This window comes from Rhinopithecus bieti, unplaced genomic scaffold (assembly GCF_001698545.2).
Source record: "Rhinopithecus bieti isolate Rb0 unplaced genomic scaffold, ASM169854v2 scaffold_2653, whole genome shotgun sequence".
Taxonomy (NCBI): Eukaryota; Metazoa; Chordata; class Mammalia; order Primates; family Cercopithecidae; genus Rhinopithecus; species Rhinopithecus bieti.
This window is the reverse complement of record NW_016803812.1, coordinates 386,975-410,812: the sequence shown is the minus strand read 5'-3', so window position 1 is coordinate 410,812 and position 23,838 is coordinate 386,975. Positions and strand designations below refer to the sequence as shown.

Here is a 23,838-nt window from a genome sequence, read left to right as displayed (position 1 = left end):
AAAAAAAAAAAAAAAAAAAACTTTAGCAAAATATTAGCAAGTCAAATCCAGCAACATATAAAAAGGATTATATATCATGACTAAGTGGGATTTATCCCAAGAATACAGGATTGGTTTAGCATTCAAAAATCGATTAATACGGATCTTTTATTAAAACTGGTAAATGAAAAAAATAGAAAATTAATATACACCATATTAATAGGATAAAGGACAAAAAAAAAGATCATGTCAGTAGATGTAGAAAAAAGTGTTTGACAATATCTAGTGCCTGCTAAAATGCTCAGCATACTAGGAATAGAAGGAAAGTGCTTCAACCTGATCTGTGAAAAACTCACAGCCGACACCATACTTAATAGTCAAAGACTGAATGTTTTTCTCCTAAGTTCGGGAATAAGACAAAGATGTCCACTCTCACCACTTCTAATTAACATTGTATGAGAGGTTCTAAGCCGGGGCAGTTGAGCAAGACAACGTAATAAAAGGCAACTAGATTGGAAAGGAAGGAGTAAAACTATCTCTATGATGCAGATGACATGATCTTGTATATTGAAAACCCTAAGGAATTTCCTAAAAAAATTAGCACTAATATTATAAATGAGTGTGGTAAGGTCAGAGGGTATAAGATCAATATACAAAAAAAAAAAAAAAAAATTCTTTTTTGAGAAAGTCTGTCACCCAGGCTTGAGTACAGTGGCACAATAGCAGTCACTGTAGCCTCAACCTCCAGGCTGAAGAGATCCTCTTACTTCAGCCTCCTGAGTAGCTGGGACTACAGGCGCACACCACTATGCCCAGTTAAGTTTGTTTTTTTTTTTTTCTGAGATGGAGTCTTACTCTGTCATCCAGTCGGGAGTGCGGTGGCATGATCTTGGCTTACTGCAGCCTCTGCCTCCCAGTCTCAAGCGATTCTCCTGCCTCAGCCTCCCAAGTAGCTGGGACTACAGGCGTGCACCACAACGCCCAGATAACTTTTGTATTTTTAGTAGAGACGGAGTTTCACCATGTTGGCCAGGCTGGTCTCGAACTCCTGACGTTAAGTGATCCGCCCACCTCGACCTCCCAAAGTGCTGGGATTACAGGTGTGAGTCATCGTGCCTGGCCCCAGTTAATTTTTAAAATTTTTGTAGAAGCAAAGTCTCACTATTTTGTCCTAGCTGCTCTTGAACTCCTGAGCTCAAGTAATCTTTCCACCCCAGCCTTCCAAACTGCTGGGAATACAGGTGTGACCCGCCGCATACAGCTAAAAATTAATCATGTTTCTATATACTAGCAATGAACAACTAGAACATGAAATTAAGAAAACAATTTCGGCTGGACACAGTGGCTCACGCCTGTAATCCCAGCACTTTGGGAGGCTGAGGCAGGTGGATCACCTGAGATCAGGATTTCGAGACCAGCCTGGCCAACATGGTGAAACCCCGTCTCTACTAAAAATACAAAAATTAGCCAGGCATGGCGGTGGACTCCTGTAATCCCACCTATGTGGGAGGCTGAAGCAGGAGAATTGCTTGAACTAGGGAGACAGAGGTTGCAGTGAGCCAAAATCACACCATTGCACTCCAGCCTGGGCAACAGAGCAAGATGCTGTCTCCTCCTGCCAAAAAAAGGAAACAAAGAAAACAATTTCATTTACAAAAACATCAAAAAGAATAAAATACGTATGAATAAGCTTAATTACAAAATATATACTTTGAAAAGTACAAAACATTGTTGAATACAGTTAATGAAGGCCTAAATAAATGGAAAGACATATACATGGATTGGAATATTTAATACTGTTAAGATTATAGTATTCTTCAGATTTATCTATAGGTACAACACAATTTCTACCAAAATTCCTCTTTTTTTTTTTGTAGCAGACAAGCTGATCCTAAAATTCACCTAGAAATTTGAGGAACCCAGATTAGCAAAAGAATCTTGAAAAAGGAACAGTATGGGAAAACTCACATTTCTCAGTTTCATTGTGGCTTTAATTTGCATTACTCTATTTCCTAACAAAGTTGATATCTTTTCACATACCATTTGTATATCCTTTTGTGAAGTACCTCAGTCCTTTGTTTTCTAATAAATTAATACACTTTAATTTTAGAGTTGTTTTAGGTTTACAGAAACATTTAGCAGTAAATATAGTTTCCATATCCAACAGTTTCTGCTGTTATTAGCATCTTGTATTATGGTAGTACATTTGTTACAATTAATGAACCAATATGGAAACATTATTATTAATGTAATGTACCTACCATTGCAGTACTATTATATACCATAGTTTCACTGCCCTGAAAAATCCCCTATCCTTCACCTACTCACATCTCTTTCTGAACCCTGGGTAACATTGATATTTTTATTGTCTCTACAGCTTTGTATTTTCCAGAATATCATATAGTTGGAATCATACAGTATATAGACTTTACACACTGGCTTCTTTCACTTAGCAATATGCATTTAAGGTTTCTCCACGTATTTTTGTGCCTTGATAGCTCATATCTTTTATCATCTAATAATATTCCATTGTCTGAATGTGGCACAGTTTATCCAATCACTTTTTTTTTGTTTTTTGAGACGGAGTGCAGTGGCATGATCTCGGCTCACTGCAACTTCCACCTCCCAGGTTCAAGTGATTCTCCTGCTTTAGCCTCCCAAGTAGCTGAGATTACAGGTGCCCGCCACCATGCCCAGTTGATTTTTGTGTTTTTAGTAGAGACGGGGTTTCATCATGTTGGCCAGGCTGCTCTCGAACTCCCAACCTTAAGTGATCCACCTGCTTCGGCCTCCCAAACTGCTGGAATTACAAGCATGAGCCACCGTGCCCGGCCTATCCAGTTACCTATTGAAAAACATCTTGGTTGCTTCCAGCTTTTGGCAATTATGAATAAAACTGCTATACACTTTTGTGTGCAGGGTTTTATTTGGACATAAATCTTCAACTCATTTGAGTAAATAGGTGTATGATTGTTGGATCATATGGTATGACTGCATTTAGTTTTATAAGAAACTATCAAGCTATCCTCCAAAGTAGCTGTGTCATTTTGCATTCCTGCCAACAGTTGGAGAGTTGCTCTTGCTTCATATCCTTGCCAACAGTTGATGTTGTCAGTGCTTTGGATTTTAGCTATTTTAATAGGTGTGTAGTAGTGTCTTATTGTTTCAATAGGTGTGTAGTAATATTCATTGTTTACAATTCCCTAATGACATGTGATACAGAGCATATTTTCATGTGCTTATTTAGCATCGGTATATCTTGGGTGAGGTGTCTGTTCAGATCTTTTCCCAGTAAAAAAATTTTTGTTTGTTTAGAGACAGATTCTTGCTCTGTCACCCAGGCTGGGGTGCAGTGGCATGATCGTGTCTCATAGCCTCAAAACTCATGGGCTCAAGTGAGCTTCCTACCTCAGCCTCCTGAGTAACTGGGACTACAGGCGTGTGCCACTATGCCTGGCTAATGTTTTCACTATTTGTTTATTTATTTATTTGTTTAGAGACAGAGACTCACTCTGTCACCCAGGTTGAATGCCTTGGCATCATCTCGGCTCACTGCAACTTCTGCTTCCTGGGTTCAAGTGATTCTCCTGCCTCAGCCTTCCAAGTAGCTGGGATTATAGGTGGCTAATTTTTGTATTTTTAGTAGAGATGGGGTTTCACCATATTGGCCAGGCTGGTCTTGAACTTCTGACTTCAAGTGATCCACCTGCCTCGGCCTCCCAAAGTACTGGGATTACAGGTGTGAGACACGGAGCCCAGCCAAATTTTTTCACTTATAATAGAGACAGAGTGTCGCTATGTTTCCCAGGCTGGCCTCAAACTCTTGAGCTCAAGTGATCCTGCTACCTTGACCTCCCAAAGTGCTGAGCTATAGGTGCGAGCCATCGCACATAGCCCCACTTAAATTTTTTTTTAATGTGTAGACTTATTGTTAGGCAATTGATATCTTTTGTAGCTATTTTAACTAGTCCTTTAAATTATTATACTTCTTGCTGGGCGCAGTGGCTCATGCCTGTAATCCCAGCACTTTGGGAGGCCGAGGTGGGCAGATCACGAGGTCAGGAGTTCAAGACCAGTCTGGCCAATATGGTGAAACCCTGTCTCTACTAAAAATACAAAAATCAGCCGAGCCTGGTGGTGCACACCTGTAGTCCCAGCTACTCGGGAGGCTGAGGCAGAAGAATCATTTGAACCCAGGAGGTGGAGGTTGCAGTGAGCTGAGACTGTGCCACTGCACTCCAGCCTGGGCGAGAGTGCCAGACTCTGTCTCAAAAAATAAAAAAATTATTTATACTTCTTTTTGGCTGGTCTTTAGAAATACAGTTATTTTTTATGAATTGACCTTTAATCCAGTAATACTGCTGAATTCACTCAGTTATTCTAGTAACTTATCTAATAGCTTTTTTTGCAAGGGATGTTTCTGTGTGTACAGTTATGTCTTTTGCAAATGACTAGATTTTTTTTCTACTGGTTTGACACTATTTTTCTTTTTCATTGGCAAGGGCCTCCAGGATATGTTGATTAGAAGGAGTGATCATTAATTCTGTTTCTTGTTTCTGATCTTGGACCAAAGGCTTTCAACATTTCTTTACTTAGTATGAATTAGGTTTTGGGGTGCTATCCTTTGTACTTTATCAAATTAAGGAAGTTCTCTTTCTTTCCTAAGCTTGCTGACACTTTTTATTATGAGTGGGTACTGAATTTATCAAACACATTTTCTGCGCTTATTATCTAAGTTTAGTGTGTTTTATGCAAGCTACTTGGGGTTTGTAGGGCTTTTTGAATTTGTTGCTTGAGGTCTTTGTTGATTTTGAAAAATTCTCAGCTGTTATCTCTTCAGATGTAATTTCTGCTCCATTCTCCTTATCTTCTTTTTTTCTCAAAGCCCAAATATGGGCCATTGCCCTAAGACCTCAACTCTCTATGGATCTAAGGAGAGTTGTTGATTTTCAGTTTACTTTTTTTTGCGTGTGTGTGAGGATATAAGTAATGACTTCCAAGCTCTTTACCTATCAAACAGAAAATTGGAATCCCCTCTTGTACATTTTTAAGTTTAGACCTTCTCACTAAATCCCCTGTATATCTAACCCTGTCTTACATATTTTCCATCCTTTTGTCTTTCCTTGCTTCATTCTACCCAGCCTATTCCAACCTATCTTCCAATTCTATTATTCACTCTTCAATTGTTTCTAATGTGCTGTTAAAACCCATTAAGTTCCTAATTTTTTAGTTCTATAATTTATATTTTTTCCCGTATAATTAGCATGTTTATTTTAAAGTCCATGACTGTGAATTCCAACATCTGTAGCTCCCATGGACTGTCTTTTTTTCCTGTTTTTGTTTTTCTTCCATGTTATTGTTTCTTCATATGCCTGGTTACTTATTTGTGTATATGTGTATATATGTGATCTTGATATTATATTTGTAAAATTGTGTGTAGAATTTGAGAGCCTTACCATAATGCTATCTTGCTCTAGATAACGATTTATGTTTGTTTCTTCCATTCTTCCAGTTAACAGGATTATCTCAATCCAACTTAATAATTGAGATGATTCAAATCTGACTTGTAGTTCCTATGAGAGCCTGTGTAGAGCCATTTGCAGTCTTTAGCCAATGTGAGGGAGGTTGACCTTGGTCCTCCTACCTTAGGAAGCCCCAATGTCTACTCTGTGTTACCCTAGCCTCCTAGGGGCCTAGCACCTATCAGAGACCCTGGCTCATAAATATTTTTTTAATAGATGGAACACCTGTCAGGCATTGTGCTACTCACTGAAATACAGGTTAACTTTTGGCTATTAAAAAAATTATATCTGGAACAAATTTTAGAATAAAAATTTCTAAATTTAACAAGAGTTTGAAATATAATATTACTTTAAAGCACTCTATATTTAAGTGGCATAACTCTTGAATGGAATCTTAAAGTACTTGTATTATAAATAACCCATAAATGACCTCGTTTTTAGAGCTCATGTCATTTGTTTTCATTTTACTGATCCTTTCTACTATTAAAGTATAATTTATCTTTAAATGTTTCCATTTGCTTTTCTTTTTATTTCAGTTATTTACTTACTTAAGCATTTTTTGGAACATCTGTTATTTGCTGGGAACCCTCCTACGTGTTGGGGTTACGAATATAAATGCAATCTTGTCCCTGCCCTTAAAGAGCTAAAGGTCTAGTAGAGAGGCAGTAATGGTGTGAGATGATGGCTAAACAGAAGCTATCCATAGGATGCTACAGACTGAGTTAGAAGGAGTGTGGGAGTGGGCCAGGCTTGGACAAAGCCAGGAAATTCTGGTCTTGAAGGACACATAAGAGTTATAGAGGTGATAAACTTTTTTTCAAGAAATTGTTTTTCAGTTTGTTAATAACACCCTAATAGGCATTTCAGTTTCTCTACTAGCTATTATAGTTTAAAGAGGTGTTGACACTTCTGTTTCCCTTGGCATGCTTTATGCCAAGAATTGTCCTGTTAGTAATATTTTAGGCTTTGAGGGGCATAAGGTTTTTGTCACAACCACTCTGCCATGAAAGCAGCCGTAGGTAACAATTGAGCATAGCTGTGTTCCAATAAGACTTTATTTATGGACACTGAAATTTGAGTTTCATATAATTTTCATGTGTCACAAAATATTCTCCTTTTGTCTTTTAACCATTAAAATTATGAAAACCATTTTAATTTGCTGTACAAAACAGAGAATAGGCTGAATTTGGCTTGTGGGCCGTAGTATACCATCCCAGCTTTGGGCTTTTTTTTTTTTTTTAGACGGAGTCTCGCTCTGTCGCCAGGCTGGAGTGCAGTCATGTATCTGATCTCACTGCAGGCTTCCACCTCCTGGGTCATGCCCATTCCTCCAGCCTCCGCCTCCCAAGTAGCTGGACTACAGGGCGCCCAACCACCATGCCAGCTATTTTTTTTTTTTTTGTATTTTTTAGTAGAGATGGGGTTTCACCGTGTTAGTCCAGAATGGTCTCGATCTCTGACCTCATGGATTCTGCCCACCCTTGGCCTTCCAAAGTGCTGGGATTACAGGTGTAAGCGCACCGTGCCAGCCAGTTTTTGGCATTTTTAGTAGGAGATGGGGTTTCACCATGTTGGCAGGCTGTCTCGAACTCTCGATCCTTAGGTGATCACCTGCCTCAGCCCAAAGTCTGGAATTTAACAGGTTGAGCCACCGCACCTAGCCGATGTGTATGTTTAAACTAAAAATTGTATATGCTTTTTTTTTTTTTTTTTTTTGAGGACGGAGTCTCGCTCTGTCGCCCCGGGCTGAGTGCAGTGGCCGGATCTCAGCTCAACTGCAAGCTCCGCCTCCCGGGTTTACGCCATTCTCCTGCCTCAGCCTCCCGAGTAGCTGGGGATACAGGCGCCCCGCCACTCGCACCCGGCTAGATTTTTGTATTTTTAGTAGGAGGGTTTCACCGTGTTAGCCAGGATGGTCTCGTCTCCTGACCTCGTAATCCCGCCCGTCTCGGCCTCCCAAAGTGCTGGGAATTACAGGCTTGAAGCCACCGCGCCCGGCACTCATGCTTTTTTTTTAAAAAAAAAAAACAAAACCACAACAAGTAACTAACACCATGCTTCGGTATAAACTAAAACCTTTCAGGAATATTACTATAGAAAATGAAATCTGGGCCGGGCGCGGTGGCTCAAGCCTGTAATCCCAGCACTTTGGGAGGACCGAGCGGGCGGATCACGAGTCAGAGATGGAGGGACCACCTGGGCATAACAATGGTGAAACCCCGTCTCTACTAAAGAAATACAAAAACTTAGCCGGCGATGTGGCGGCGCATGGTAGTCCCAGCTACTTGGGAGGCTGAGGCTGAGGAATGGCGTAAACCGGAGGAGGAACTGCAGTGAGCTGAGATCCGGCCACTGCACTCCAGCACTGGGAGACAGAGGCAAGACTCCGTCTCAAAAAAAAAAAAAAAAAAAAAAAACAACAGAAAATGAAATCTTCCCCTCTCCTCCCCGGCCAGATCTCATTCCCTGATATAATAATCACTTAGAACCATTGGAATATGTTCTAGAATTTTCTGTGTACATATTAATTTTTATAAAAATGGGTTTATATTGGATCACTGATCTGCATTTAATCATGCACTTAGTAATTTGGCCTTTTTGAATCGATTTTGTGCTGTTGTGTTTTCAAGGTGCAAAAGGCAGTTGAAGAAGAAAATTGCTGCTTTGGAACTGTTGATACCTGGTTGTTGTATAAGCTCACAAAAGGTAAAGATGACCTGGAAGATCTATTTTAAGTAACTGAAATTTGATCAAGAGAAATGATTTGCCTGAAAAAAGTAGAAGTTACTTTTTTTTTTTTTTGAGCTAGGGCCTCGCTCTGTCAACCAGGCTGGAGTGCAATGGTGTAATTATGGCTCATTGCAGCCCCAGCTTCCTGGGCTCAGGCGATCCTCCCGCTTCAGCCCCCTGAGTGGCTGGGACTATTGGTATGTGCCACCATGCCTGGCTAATTTTTTGCGTTTTTAGTAGAGACAGGGTTTTGCCATGTTGCCCAGGCTGGAGTGCAGTGGCGCGATCTCAGCTCACTGCAAGCTCCGCCTCCTGGGTTTACGCCATTCTCCTGCCTCAGCCTCCGGAGTATCTGGGACTACAGGCACCCGCCACCTCGCCCGGCTAGTTTTTTGTATTTTTTTAGTAGAGACGGGGTTTCACCGGGTTAGCCGGGATAGTCTCAATCTCCTGACCTCGTGATCCACCCGCCTCGACCTCCCAAAGTGCTGGGATTACAGGCTTGAGCCACCGCGCCCGGCTGGGAACAGTCTTAATTTCAAGAATGATAAGACAAGTTCAGTCACAAATCTGCCATTTTGCTAGTGGGTATAACTATGGGTGACATTAACATCTTTGAGCCTCTTTGTTATCTTTAAACTGGGGGATCATAAAGTGACAACATGTATGTAAGTACTTTTGCACAACTATAAAAGTTCATAATATTAAGTGGGAAATTGCTTTTGGAGACTTCACATTGAAAATACACGTTTTGGGCCGGGTGCGGTGGCTCACGCCTGTAATCCCAGTACTTTGGGAGACCAAGGCGGGCGGATCACTTGAGGTTGGGAGTTCGAGACCAGCCTGACCAACATGGAGAAACCCCATCTCTACTAAAAAATATAAAATTAGCCGGGCGTGGTGGCACATGCCTCTAATCCCAGCTACTTGGGAGGCTAAGGCAGGAGGATCACTTGAACCTGGGAGGCAGAGGTTGCGGTGAGCTGAGATCACACCATTGTATTCCAGCCGGGGCAACAAGTGAAACCCTATCTCAAAAAAAAAAAAAGAAAGAAAGAAAGAAAGAAAATACACATTTTGGAATGAATTTGAGGGTAGACAAAGGTCTATATTATACACTATGGATAGGTGTTGATTTATAGTATCTGATAATAAATGTATTTTTCCAATTACATTTAGGTTCTGTATATGCCACAGATTTTTCAAATGCTAGTACAACTGGACTTTTCGACCCATATAAGGTACATTTTTTTTTCTTATTTTGAATCATACATTTTGTGTAATATAGATTTAAATTTTTAAAATTAGTTTATTTTTAATTGATAAATATATCATGTACAACATGATTTTTTGGTATATGTTTAGAGGTTTGATATATGTAAATATGCATATTCTGATGGTATGTTTTTATGCTCAGATGTGTTGGAGTGGGATAATTACCTCTCTAATTTCGATACCACTTTCTCTCCTACCTCCCGTGAGGGACACAAGGTAATAATAAACATCAGACATGGTAACTAGCACAATGGTTCTTGAATTCATTTTGTGTTGTGGGGAAAAGCATTTTATTACATGTTTGAAGGACTTGTGTGTTTGTTATGTAACTTTTTGGCTTATGCAAAAAAACAATTTGCTGAGTTTTAAAACTAATATAAACTAACTTTTTAATGAATTTTATTTGAAGCCACAATTTTGGATCAGTGGATGAAGAGATATTTGGTGTGCCTATACCAATAGTTGCCTTGGTAAGTAGGAAACTTGAGGGATTCCCTTTGTATAGTATAAACTAGAGTAATATGTATGAATAATTGGGACTGGCTTTAAGGGAAACAGAATGTCTTTGGCAGAGTAAAGATTAAAGTTTTTTTTTTTCTTTTAAGTTAAAGGTGCCTGGATATGACTAGAGTATCTGCTATATTTTTGGGAAGGGGACCATTGAGCCAGTATTCTATCATGGAAGTACTTTGTAACCTTTTCTGACTTGCCTGTATATTGTTTATCAGAAAATTTAAATTTTTTAAAAGATTTTTAAAATTATGAGTAGTATTTAGTATTTAGTTTACATTTGGTACAAAACACAGTGATGGAGCGAGTATTTATGTTCTGTTTGATAAAGTGTAACCACAAACAGTATTAGGGCAACTTAAACTAATAGAGAAAGTTGTGTGTACATTTAATAAAGTCCTTAGCCAGCGTCTACCAGTAAATAAGTTTGTAGAAGAATGAAATATTTGCCATTTTTGATTTTTTATTTTTATTTTTTTTTGAGACAGGGTCTCACTCTGTCACTCAGGTTGGAGTGCAGTGGTATAATCACGGCTCACTGCAGCCTCGGCTTCCTGGGCTCAGGTGATTCTTCCACCCCAGCCTCCAAGTAGCCGGGACCACAGGTGTGTGCCACAACGCCTAGCTAATTTTTTGTATTTTTGGTAGACATAGGATTTTGCTGTGTTCCCCCAGCTGGTCTCGAACTCCTAGACTGGGGCCTTCCGTCGCCTTTGCCTCCCCAAGTGCTCGGACTACAGGTATGAGCCACTGTGCCAAGCCTGTTTTTGATTTTTAAGAGTCCTTTCACGTTGCCTTTGATTTCCTGTGGCAGCTTAAGCAGGAGGTATAGACCACCTGTTGCAAGATGGGCAGTCTCCATAGTAGCTGGGGGAGCAACTGAGGGAAAGTGAATTTAATTTCTAAGTTACAAATTCATTATCATTTAGAGAGGATCGATCTTATTCAATCTAGGCATAGGTGCAGGGTATTAAGGTATGGCTGGAAGAATTACCAATTAGTGACAGAGGGTTCTTTAAATGAACTGTTGTTGTTGTTGTTGTTGAGACGGAGTTTCACTCTTGTCTCCTAGACTGGAGTGCAGTGGCATGATCTCACCAATGGCTCACTGCGACCTCCACCTCTCGGGTTCAAGCAACTCTTCTGCCTCAGCCTCCTGAGTAGTTAGGACTATAGGTGTGTACCACCATGCTCAGCTAATTTTTGTATTTTTCCTAGAGATGGGGTTTCACCATGTTGGCCAGGCTGGTCTCGAACTTCTGACCTCAGGTCTCCCAAAGTGTCGGAATTATAGGCATGAGTCACCAGGCCCAGCCTTTAGATGAGTTTTGATCCTTAAAATGTTGCTGTTTGTATATCTGCATTTGACTATATTAACAAAATGTTACAATTTTATTTTAACAAAATGCAGGGTTGAGAAATAGATGGTTTTACTTACATCTATTTATATCAAAACATTTACCTATGTTTTATATTGTTTAATAAAATAGATTTGTGAGGGTTAGTTATTTTGACTAATGAATGAAACAAATGTAAGTTGAAAATGAAAAAATCTTAGTTGTTTTTTTGGGTATCATTTTTATTCTTACCTTCATTTCTAAGATTATTCATAGGTACTTAAAAGTCTTGAAGTAGGTTACCCATTAAAAATTCCTAAGGCAGGCTGGGCACGGTGGCTCATGATTGTAATCCCAACATTCTGGGAGACCAATCTGAGAGGATCGCTTTAGGCCAGGAGTTTGAGACTAGCCTGGGTAATATAGTGAAACCCCATCTCTACAAAAAAAATTTAAAAGAATTGTCTAGGCATGGTGGCTCATGCCTGCAGTCCCAGCACTTTGGGAGGCTGAGGCAGGTGGATCACGAGATCAAGAGATCGAGACCATCTGGCCAACATGGTGAAACCGTCTCTCTACGAAAAATACAAAAATTAGCTTGATGTGGTGGCATGCACCTGTAGTCCCAGTTACTTGGGAGGCTGAGGCAGGAGAATTGCTTGAACCCAGGAGCTGGAGGTTGCAGTGAGCCGAGATCGTGCCACTGCACACCAGCCTGGCGACAGAGCGAGACTCCATCTCAATCAAAAAGAATTAGCTGGGTGTGGTGGTGTGCACCTGTAGTCCTAGCTGCCTTGTAGTTCTAGCTACTTGGGAGGCTGAGGTAGGAGGATCACGTGAGTCCAGAAGTTTGAGGCTGCAGTGAGCTATGATCTCACTGCACTCTAGCCTGGGTGACAGAGCAAGACCCTGTCTCTGGAAAACAAAACAACAAAAACAAAATAAAAACAATTCCTGAGGCATGTTAGTTATCTGCAGAGTATTAGTCCTAGGGAGACTCCCATCCTGTGGTTGTTGCCCCCTATTCTCTTTGGGATTTTTTTTTTTTTTTTTTTTTTAAGGAAAAGGAAAAAGAAAAGAAGATGTTTAATCATGAGAGTGCAATAAGTGAGACAATAGGCTATAATAAAATTGGCCACTGTTAAGGGCAATGGATTTACATTTGAACATTTTTGGTAGGTTGCTGACCAGCAATCAGCCATGTTTGGAGAGTGCTGCTTCCAGACAGGTGATGTGAAATTAACCATGGGAACTGGGACATTTTTGGATGTTAACACTGGAAATAGCCTTCAACAAACTATTGGAGGTAAGTAGTTACAATTTATCCTATTTATTAAATATCAATAAATAAAGATGAAAGTTAGAAAATGTTGATAATTCTATTAGATTGTTTCTATTTAGGAGCCTTGTTTGAAAACCACAGATAAATACAATAGCATAGTTCTCTAGCAAACCAATCTCATAGTACCCTTTTATTTCTCAATTAAAATATTTATTGCCATGTTTCTCGAGACGTAAACATGCCTATAGCTAATACATACTAGTATTTATTGTCCATATTATGTGCCAGGCACTGTGCTAAGTTCTTTTTATGTGTTAATTCAGTTTATTCATTTCGTAGCTCTCTGAGGTAGGCCATTCTATAGTTAAGGAAACTGCAGCTAAAAGATTAGAAACTTGCAAGACTACAGCTAGTAAATGTAAGAGGGCTGGAGTTTGAACATACACAGTCTAACTTCAGAGGCACTTTGCAGTTTTTTGAGATAACCAAATCATTACATTGTAGAAGTCTCTATAATGAATTATGCATATCTTTGACTTACATTCATTGTTTGCTTTGCAAGGCTTTTATCCATTAATTGGGTGGAAGATTGGACAAGAAGTCGTATGCTTAGCTGAAAGCAATGCAGGAGACACTGGTACTGCCATAAAATGGGCTCAACAGTTAGGTAAGTTGTCTTTTAAATGGATTTCACAGGCCAGACCTAAAGAATTCAAAAATGCCACAGGATTGCAGATTAGTAGGGAGCAAATGGATTGTTCAAATGAAACACTAAAGTGATGTCTATTAAAAGCAAATATAAAGTATTTTTATGATATCAAAATGGTAAAAGGTTAGGTCTTAAAGACAGGAACCATAAAGAAAAAGAATAATAGATTTAACTATATAAAATATTAGTGGGTAAAGAGAGATATGCCATACGCAAAATTAAAAGACAAATTGGTAATAACAATTTGTAGCATATGTCAGAAAAATTAATAACATGACAAAAACGGGCAAAGGACAGAAGTATAGGTATTTTATGATCAAATGACTATAATGAAGTGCTGTTCATATACGATAAATAAAGAAATGCATATTTTGGGCTGTGGTTCCAGTGTCAGTTCAGTTTTCAGTGCTTTTGCAGTGCTATTTGGATCTGCCCCTCATTTGTGCCACCCAGTGGTCAGTCTGGGTGGTGGTTTGCCTGGAGATTAGTTTTCAAAGCCTTAGGCTTGTTGTTTAGGGTCAGATCTTTACATGTGCAGCCCAAGAGTGAGACGAGGAGTTCATAAAAACCTTTATAAGGTAATTTTTCCTTAGCTCCTTTCTCTCAGTAATCTTCCTGGTACCTTTTGACTCTCAGGGGATCCCCATATTGGTGTTCTAGCTAGAAAGCTGGTACTTTAGTTTCTCTACTGAACACCTGCTACTACTTCTACCTCCCTAGCCTAGTGGCAAGAAGGATGAGAGACGGAGAAAAAGGGGGTCAGAGAGAGAGAGAAGGAAAGAAGGGAAAGAAAGGAAACAAAGTAAGAGAAAGAAGGCTGGGCGCGGGGGCTCACGCCTGTACTCCCAGCACTTTGGGAGGCTGAGGCGGGCAGATCATCTGAGGTTGGGAGTTGGAGACCAGCCTGAGCAACATGGAGAAACCCTGCCTTTACTAAAAATACAAAATTAGCCGGGCATGGTAGTGCATGCCTGTAATCCCAGCTACTCGGGAGGCTGAGGCTGAGGCAGGAGAATCACTTGAACCCAGGAGGCAGAGGTGATAGTGAGCTGAGATCACGCCATTGCACCCCAGCCTGGGCAACAAGAGCGAAACTCTGTCTCAAAAAAAAAAAAAAAAAAAAAGAAAGAAAGAAAGAAAAAAAAGAGGGAAAGCAAAAGGGATTTTGTTAACCTCTCGTCTTCGAGTTTTGGTTGTTTCTGCTGCTCTGTCTGCTGTCACTGCAGCCACAGGATTGCCAGGGGCAGGCAAGACCAAGGGGAGCGGTGGCGCGGGAAGAAGCAAGCAACAGGGATTCCCCCCATACTCGTAGCTTGCAGTTTTATGTGCCTGTGCTACTGGGCTGCCATGGCTGCTACCATAGGATTGCCTGAGAGAATGAAAAAAAATTAAAGAAAACAAAAAATGAGAATCCCTCCACTCTGTCCTGTAGAGACGCTTGTCTCCTACTGCTCAGACCAGAAAGGAGCTTCTATTGAAGCTCTTCATATTTGCACTCAGTGTACAGATCTGAGTCCTTGGGTTTCAGGCTATCTCTGAGTCTAGGCCAGGAATATCAGAGAAAATACAAAAACAGGGAGTCCCCAGATGGCTTTTCCATTTATTCCTCCAAGATTCTTAGTTGCATTCAATGGGAGAGAGGGAATGGAGTGCGCTTACTCTGAAAGACTTTTTATCAATTAGCTTATTTGACAACAGTTTAAGTGGAAGATTATTTAGAGAAATTCTTCAAGCAAGGGATGAAACAAACAGTGAAGAATGTGAATAAGATAATCTCTCTTTGTTTTCTGTTTCTTTATCAGTTACCAAAAACTTTCCTCAAACCAACTGTCTAGTATGTTTTCCTACATCTTGTCTTGTAAAAATTGAACATTTGGACATGATTCGTTAAAAAAGTATAGATTTTAAAACCAATTTTTTTAAAGAGATGAGTCTCGCTGTGTTGCCCAGGCTAGATTCAAACTCCTGGGCTCAAGTGATCCTCCTGCCTTTGCCGCCTGAGTAGCTGGGATTACAGGTACGCCACCATACTCGGCTTAAAACCAGTGTTTTAACGTTAGTTTTGAAGTGCTAGAGATATTCTGATGCATTATCTGGACATTTTGAACAAATGGATGAAACTTACGGATTTGATAACTGTCATTTTGAGTAAAATTTGTAGTTATTATTGAGTGATCCTCATTAACTTGAGTTTTAATATAAGTGCTCCTTAAATGTCTTTAGTGAATTTAAGTATATTAATTTAGTTGTATAACAAATCATAAAATGATATAGAACCAACTTAAGCCTCTCTAAAGCCAGCAATATTTATTATGACTGAGTCTTTTCTTCTGATCTGTGCTGTTCAGTACTACATACTCATTCAGAAGTCATTTTACAAACAAGGATATCCAAATGGCCAGTGAAAAGGTATTTATTAGTCAGCAGGGAAATCCAAAATCAAACCACCATGTAATACTACCAAAATAGCTAAATTGAAAAACATAGACAATACCAATTATTGGCAGGAAGATAGGAGACTGGAACTCTCGTGCCACAGGCAGAAGCCTTAAATTGGTAGAGCCACTTTGAAAAACTATTTGGCAGTATCTGTTAAAGCTGGTTCTAAATGTAAAGACCTTAGAACTGGCCATTCCATTCCTTCGTGTCAATAAATAGAAATATGTACATATGTCCACCAAAAAGAATGTGCGTGAATGTTCATTGGGATCTATTTCTATTAGCCAAACACTAGGAACTATCCAGATGTATATCACCAATAGAACAGATTGATAAATTGTCTATAGTCACATAATGGAATACTATATAGAGATGAGAATGAATGGAGTACAACTACATGTAACGGTGTAAATGAATCTCACGAATATGATGTTTAACAAAAGAAGTTTGTGTCTTGACCTGGGTCTGAGTTACTTGGGTGTATTCACACTGTGAAAACTCATCTAGCTATATACACTTAGGATTTGTGCATTTTTTTGGTCTGTATATAATATACTTCAGTTAAAGTTTACTAAATTAATTAAGTCTTGGTTTTTTTGTTTGCTTGTTTTTAAAAAATTGACTTTTAATATCTCTGTTACTCCCCCTTATTTAACTTATTAGATGGAGTATTTCAGTTAATTCTCTTGGGTATTATATTACAGGTAGATGATACTTTCATCAGAAACCTAGGATGGCTTTTATCTTTCAGAGAATAATTTTTTAATGCCAAAAATNGTTTTCTTTTTGCCCTTAAAGAAACATGGCTTCCAGCTGAGAGGACGACTTCCCTTAACGCCCTGTCACTGGATGAATGTTTTATTCCCCACATTCCTTGTACCACAGCACTTGAAGGTGAGGCAGGTCACTTCTTTGCTCTTGTTTCCAAAATATTTCCTCCTCCCTAAAAGACATCTAGTTTTGGCCGGGCGCGGTGGCTCAAGCCTGTAATCCCAGCACTTTGGGAGGCCGAGACGGGCGGATCACAAGGTCAGGAGATCGAGACCATCCTGGCTAATACGGTGAAACCCCGTCTCTACTAAAGAATACAAAAAACTAGCCAGGCGACGAGGCGGGCGCCTGTAGTCCTAGCTACTTGGGAGGCGGAGGCAGGAGAATGGCGTGAACCTGGGAGGCGGAGCTTGCAGTGAGCTGAGATCCGGCCACCGCACTCCAGCCTGGGCGACAGAGCCAGACTCCGTCTCAAAAAAAAAAAAAGAAAAGAAAAGAAAAAAGTGGCCGGGTGTGCTGGATCATGCCTGTAATCCCAGCACTTTGGGAGGCCAAGGTAGGTGGATCACCTGAGGTCGGGAGTTCGAGACCAGCCTCAGCAACATGGGGAAACCCCATCTCTACTAAAAATACAAAATTAGTTGGGCGTGGTGGCGCATGCTTGTAATCCTAGCTACTCAGGAGGCTGAGGCAGGAGAATCACTTGAACCCGGGAGGTGGAGGTTGTGGTGAGCCGAGATTATGCCACTGCACTCCAGCCTGGGCAACAAGAGCAAAACTCCAACTCAAAAAAAAGAAAAAAAGTAAGGCCTGCTGCATACAGAGCCTATCTAAGAGGGCCTTCTACCTCCTGTTTCCCTTCTATGGGCCTGTAAACCTATGCAGTATGAGAATTCAGATAGTACCAGAACAGAATTTCTGTTCAGAACAGTCTTTGTGCTGACCTTTTTAAGTGAGCAGTCTTTTACATTATATTCATAATAAATGTTGATGCAGATAAATACTATCATGTAACGTAATTCTGTTTGTGCCTCTCCAACCTCTTCATTTTGTTTTAGGGTTTTTTGTTGTTTGTTTGTTTTTGCAGACCTTTTCACAGATGCTGCTGAGACTGAAAAAATGGCCAAAAGTTTGGAGGATTCTGAAGGAGTTTGTTTTGTTCCATCTTTTAATGGATTACAGGTATATATTTTTTAAAGTTAATGGCAATTACAAATATTTTTCTCCTCCTGCCACACCCAAACTTATATATCTACGACTCTGTTACCTTAAAATTTGAGCACTGAACAGAACTAAGATGAAAGGTAGATTTTAGGGCTGAGAAGTTATGCTCTGACCAAGCATGAATTCCACGAGGGAGCAGAGCATCCTGAGTATAGCCCTGCTGGCTTGGCTTGTGCTGATGGAATTCAGCTGACTTCTGCTTAGAACTGTGTGGAACCTGAGTTGGCAGGTTTATCATAGAACTTTTACATAAGACTTAGCATTACTTTATCATGAGCAAAAATAGCCATTTCCCAGTGGGGGGAGTATATCAGCAAATTTGCATTCTTTACTTAGAGGAAATAAGCTATTGAGAATTAAGAGAAATAATGTCGAGGTACATACATCACACACATATGCACACACATATATATGTGTATATTTTGCACTTGTACATTTGTAAGTTTTACTAACTTTTTTAAAAATCAAAATCTTGGCTGGGCGTGGTGGCTCACGCCTGTAATCTCAGCACTTTGGGACGCTGAGGCAGGCGGATCACAAGGTCAGGAGATCAAGATGATCTTGGCCAACATGGTGAAACCCCGTCTTTACTAAAAATGCAAAAAATTAGCCATGCATGGTGGCACATGCCTTTAGTCCCTGCTACTCAGGAGGCTGAGGCAGGAGAATTGCTTGAACCTGGGAGGCGGAGGTTGCAGTGAGCCGAGATCACTCCACTGCACTCCAGCCTGGGCAACAGAGTGAGAGTCCATCTCAAAAACAAAATCAAAATCTCTTTTCATTAATTGTTGTGGTGGAGTATTGGCTACTTTTCTTAATCAAAAAATGAACCTAGTAAAAGTCTTGATTTTGTAACATTTAACTTTGTATTTAATTGAAAGATCTCTAATACTGCCTTTAATTTTAGAATATTATTACAAATATTTTTAAAACAACTTTTCAAGTATATTATTATGAAAGTTACTTTTTTGGGAAAGCTCATACTTCTCTTTTAATCCTCCTGTAAATATTTTTTCCTGTTAAAAAAATACACCTTTCTCTTTTTTCTTGCTTATCTCATATTCAAGCAATTAATTACAAAAGTCCAAAATTTGAGTTTGGGTATACAATATAGAAGCTGGTAGAGAAAAAAATTAGGTCAGGGTGTTTTAAATCTTTAAAAATACATACTTCCAAAGCTAGATTTTAAAATGAGCATGATTTCAATACCTGTAATATTTTTATTTTGTGTACTTTATCCTAAAGGACTGAAAGCTTGTGAATTAATTCCATTGCATCCTCTTCAGAATGATGTGAGGGAACCTCTAAATAGCACCTATCATAGTCCAGAAAGTGAAAATTTTTTATCTAATTGAGATTTCAGGAAAAAGGTTAGATGAATAATTGTCCTCAGCACAGTAAGGTTTGATTAGGTTACTACTGGTTCTTTTCTTCTCTCTGAAAAATGTGCTACAGGACTTAATAGTCATCTTGTCTTAGCAAGTCTGTCTCTGTCTTTGACTTCTCTATCACCTCACATACCTGTAATATAATAGAATAATTATATATATTATATGATAGTAATATAAAGTATATGTTTTTTAAGTATTAAACCCAAAAGATTTAGACAAAACTATCACAGGTTTGATTTTTAATTTCATCTTGATAGCAAAATGTCCCTGTCCTGCCTATGATTGTAACCTGCCCATATACTGGCAGTAGAGGGTAGTTGGGAGAGGTGGTAGGTTGACTGTAGGTCATATATTTCCCTGTGTAAAATGAAACTTTAACTGGAAATTGAAAGTTAGATCAAACAGCAATAATGTATTAACACTAAACTGTTTGGAAAATAGGAGGGAAGATCACCTATAATCTGCCTATCTCAACAACTAGAGAAAATGAAGGATGGGGAATGAAAGGAAAGAAGGTTTATGTATCTGTGAAACTGCTTTTAGTTTTAGAATATTGGTACAGCCTTAGATAATCAGGATCAGGATGTTGAAGTCCCCTAATGGTCTCATTTTCTCAAAGGAATCTGCTGAGAAAGGGGTACTGGATGAGCTTTGAGGGAAATGGGAAAGTCTAGGACAGCCACTTCAGGGAAAGGCAGAAAGAGTGGGAGCCATACACTGGGGGTGGCATCAGTTAGTGCAGCCATTGTGGCTTTCCTCTAGCAGGGCTTGTGGTTTGGGGAGTAGGATACCGAAGTAGGTATTAGAAGCAAGAATCAGTGGTCATTTACCTGGATGTTAGAGTTACTGTGATGATGGCAGTAATGGGATAGACAGAGAAGCTGTTTGTCCACCTACTCCTGAGGACTGGGATTGGAAAGCAGTCAGCAACTGACAGCAGTTCTTAGTGTTCTTTGGGTTTCTGCTTCTCTCTGTTCTGCTTTGCTCTTTTCATTACCGACTTTGCTGTGTATCCTTTCTTCCTCCATAGCTTCTGCTTAATTGTCATTATTTTTCTCATACTTTTTGCTTCTTCACAACTTAGAAATATCACATACAACGTTCCTCTACCTTATGCATCCTTTTAGCTTCAGTTCCCCCATTGACGGGGTCTTTTTCTTAGTGTTCCCTGGTTTTGGTTTCCAGGGGAGGGAATCTGATTGGACCACCTTGTCCTTTTGCATTTCAGTCAGACATTGAGTCAGCTGTACTCACCCTCTACAGTTGTGGTGATGGCATTGGGACTAGAGCATGAAACATGGCAGCTTTAGATAACAGGGCCTGTGGATTCAAGCAGTTTCCTTAGAAGGAGATAAAACCAGCAAGTCCTGTGATTGCCATCTCTAGTTTTGTGAGTGGCCAGGATGTCTGAATGGTGCAGTCTGTGTTCTGGGGCAGGAGACTACTAGTTTTGCCTAGGGCACCAAACAGATTTCAGGCCAATTAAATGAGTATTTTCTGTGATATCCTGGAAGAAGTCATATTTACGCAGAAAAAAAACATAGCATATTGCTAGGGACTAATTGAACTGGTCAAATCTGACTAATCTTAGTTTTATGATATTATACCATCTGATATAAACCAGATTTATTGTATATGTTTTTACTAATTAAAATCACCAGAAGCTGTTAATAGATTTGAAAAATTATCAAAATAAAATCTCAGTAGGAGGGAAATCATAGCTATAGCAAAGATAAGATGTAATATAGAATTTCTTAAGTAATTAAGAAAAATACTGTTTGTTCATTTATTCACCAAATGTGTATTCCTACCCCATGGGGAGCCAGATATAGTGCTAGGCACAAGAGACACACTGGGAGTACATCGGACAAGGTTCCACCCTGTGGTACTTACAGTGTATTGAGGATGGTGGGGTTTCAACAAACCATCAAGTGGAATATGTGATTATAAACCGTGGTACATGGTATGATGGGAAGTTACAGGGTTCCATAAAAACAGAGTCCTCATCTAGTCTCTGGGGTCCAGAGTTTTCCCTGAGGAAGCCAAACCAAGATTTGAAAGGAGTAAGAATTAATTAGGAGAAAGGGTGGTGGAAGGTGTTTCAGGTAAAGGGATGATATGTCAAAACCCTGAAGCTAGAAGGTGCTTTTCTGAGAACCATAATTTCCTGACAGCACTAGATATCCTTGTAATGAGCATTTTGGTGTGTTAGTGCTCTTGTGAGACTCTTGTCTATTTCCTTGTGAGACTGCAAGCTCCAGCAGGGATCTTTGTTTTTCATCATCTTTTTTTTTTTTTTGTGACACAGTCTTACTCTGTCACCCAGGCTGGAGTACAGTGGCACGATCTCAGCTCACTGCAACCTCTGCCTTCCAAGTTTAAGTGATTCTTCTGCCTCAGCCTCCCAAGTAGCTGGATTACAGGTGCCCACCACCACACCCGGCAAATTTTTTGTATTTTTAGTAGAGACGGGGTTTCACCATGTTGGCCAGGCTGGTTTCAAACTCCTGACCTCAAGTGATCCACCCTCTTCGGCCTCCCAAAGTGCTAGGATTGCAGGTGTGAGCCACCATGTCTGGCCTGTTTTTCATCTTTGCGTCCCAGAATTGCCTTACATTTTTGGAGATACAAAGATGAATAGAAACCTCATCTGATTAATATATACTTCCAGCTCAAGATTTTGGCTCTTTTGAGAACATGTTAGGCTGGATTATTTCTGATATTAGGCAGTAAGACTATTAAGCTAAGAGAGAAGAGTGTAGTGGTGTTTTTTTTTTTTTAGACCCTGTCTCACTCTGTCACCTAGGCTGGAGTGCAGTAAAGCAATCACGGCTCATTGCAGCCTCAAACCCCTGCGCACAAGCAATCCTCTCACCTCAGCCTCCCAAGTAGCTGTAACTACAGGCGTGTATCACACCCAGCTAATATTTTAAGTTTTTTGTAGAGGTGGTATCTTGCTTTGTTGCCCAGGATGGTGTTGAATTCCTGGGCTGAAGCAGTCCTCCCTCCTTGGCCTCCCAGAGTGCTAGGATTACAGGTGTGAGCCACTGAACCTGGCCAGAGTATAGTTTTAATGTCTGACAACATATTTGACGTAAGTTATGACACTAAAAGTGCATTTTGTAGAAAGCTGTTCTACATAGTACAAAGTAGAAAGCTATTCTACAGAGTAAACAATTGTAGTGTAAAAACTTTACAGCTGGTGAAGGGATTTCTGTGATTGCTCTTCATTTTCCACATTTATAAAGCTAAGCATTTAATAATTTGTAACTATATGCTTCAGTTCCTCTTTTTGACATAAATGCAAACAGAAGCTAAGTACAGTAACTGTGACTCAGTATCATTTAAATGCTGTTAAAAAGTTATCCCAATATTTACCATAATCTTTGGACTATCTTTTACTTTTAAATTATTTAACCATAGCATTATTTTCTTCTAATGTGGCTATGTTTTTATTGTATAGTATTTCCTCAAGTCTGTAGATGTAATTTAGAATAATAATAATATATTCTTATTATCTCTTACTGTAGGCTCCATTAAATGACCCCTGGGCATGTGCCTCTTTTATGGGTTTGAAGCCTTCCACCAGTAAATACCATCTTGTACGAGCAATATTGGAGTCAATAGCTTTCAGGTATGAAAACCTGTCCTGAACTTCCCCTTCCCCATATAATATTGCCATGTCTTTCATTAATTTGCTACAAAATGGAAAATTTCTTAATTTTAATTAAATTCTTTAATTTGTATTTTTGGCTTATTTGATACTATATATTATGTAATATGTTCTTCTTGCTAATTTCCGTGGTATCTTTCTTATTTTTTCTTATATTTAATGTACCAATACCACTCAGACTTGATACCTGAAAACTGAAGGATTTTTTTAAAAAAATTCAATTTCTTAAGCATGCAAGATTCAAAATTTGGATTTTCAAAGGTTTAGTATCCTTATTCATGAAAGAGAATTCCAAGTAATAAAGCTTCTGTTGTGCCCCAAAATTGAGTCATCAGAATTATTCTTCATGCATATTTCCCTGTAATCTTTTTGTTATGGGACAGGTATAAATTATTAAAATTAAGAATGATGCTGTCATGAATATGGGATTGTAACATTTAAAATGAAACTTTCTGTGATTACAAAGTAATTGTTTTTATATTTGATTAATTCTATTAGATTTTACTTATGGTTTGCCATCTTAATAGCTATCTATTAAATAGATGCTTGTGTTAAATTTTTCTTTGTAGAATGGTAATAGATAAAATTTAGTTGTAAAATATAAATTATGCCTTCTTACATGAAGGCAAAAAAAAACCACAAGACCTGCGCTTCTTGCTTATTTGAGTATCTGTTCTACAGTTTTCATTTAGCACAATTTATTTCTTTAATATTTTGTTTTGTACATTTTATAAATATCAAATAAATAAAACTATAGTTTGTATTTTTCAAGATCAGAATAAAGTAGTGAATTATTATGATATAAATTTCTTATAAATAGTTATCTTGTTTTTTAACTAGAAACAAACAGTTATATGAGATGATGAAGAAAGAGATTCATATTCCTGTAACAAAAATCCGGTATGTAAAATTTATTTCTAATAGACTTAATTAGAAATTAGAAGAAAGTGGTAGCTGCTATGAGCTACCACTCATTTCTTTTTGAGATCCCGAATA

At 39.1% G+C, this 23,838-nt stretch overlaps 1 protein-coding gene and 1 long non-coding RNA gene across 2 annotated transcripts in view; one reads left to right on the top strand and one right to left on the bottom strand.

Annotated features, from left to right (window-relative positions):
• The window catches only part of GK5 (glycerol kinase 5), a 58,818-nt gene that overhangs the window by 24,305 nt on the left and 10,675 nt on the right, over nucleotides 1-23,838 (top strand). Inside the window, exons 5-13 of the mRNA XM_017854205.1 lie at nucleotides 8,132-8,207; nucleotides 9,411-9,472; nucleotides 9,649-9,722; nucleotides 9,916-9,976; nucleotides 12,533-12,659; nucleotides 13,198-13,302; nucleotides 17,642-17,736; nucleotides 22,700-22,803; nucleotides 23,683-23,742. Of these exons, the coding sequence (XP_017709694.1) occupies nucleotides 8,132-8,207; nucleotides 9,411-9,472; nucleotides 9,649-9,722; nucleotides 9,916-9,976; nucleotides 12,533-12,659; nucleotides 13,198-13,302; nucleotides 17,642-17,736; nucleotides 22,700-22,803; nucleotides 23,683-23,742 (764 nt within the window). The remainder of the gene's footprint in view (nucleotides 1-8,131; nucleotides 8,208-9,410; nucleotides 9,473-9,648; nucleotides 9,723-9,915; nucleotides 9,977-12,532; nucleotides 12,660-13,197; nucleotides 13,303-17,641; nucleotides 17,737-22,699; nucleotides 22,804-23,682; nucleotides 23,743-23,838) is intronic.
• LOC108516628 (uncharacterized) overlaps nucleotides 13,255-23,838 on the bottom strand; it is a 34,539-nt gene continuing 23,955 nt past the window's right edge. Inside the window, exons 3-4 of the long non-coding RNA XR_001881886.1 lie at nucleotides 21,063-21,202; nucleotides 13,255-13,338 (exon numbers count right to left, since the gene is read on the bottom strand). This is a non-coding gene — a long non-coding RNA (uncharacterized LOC108516628). The remainder of the gene's footprint in view (nucleotides 13,339-21,062; nucleotides 21,203-23,838) is intronic.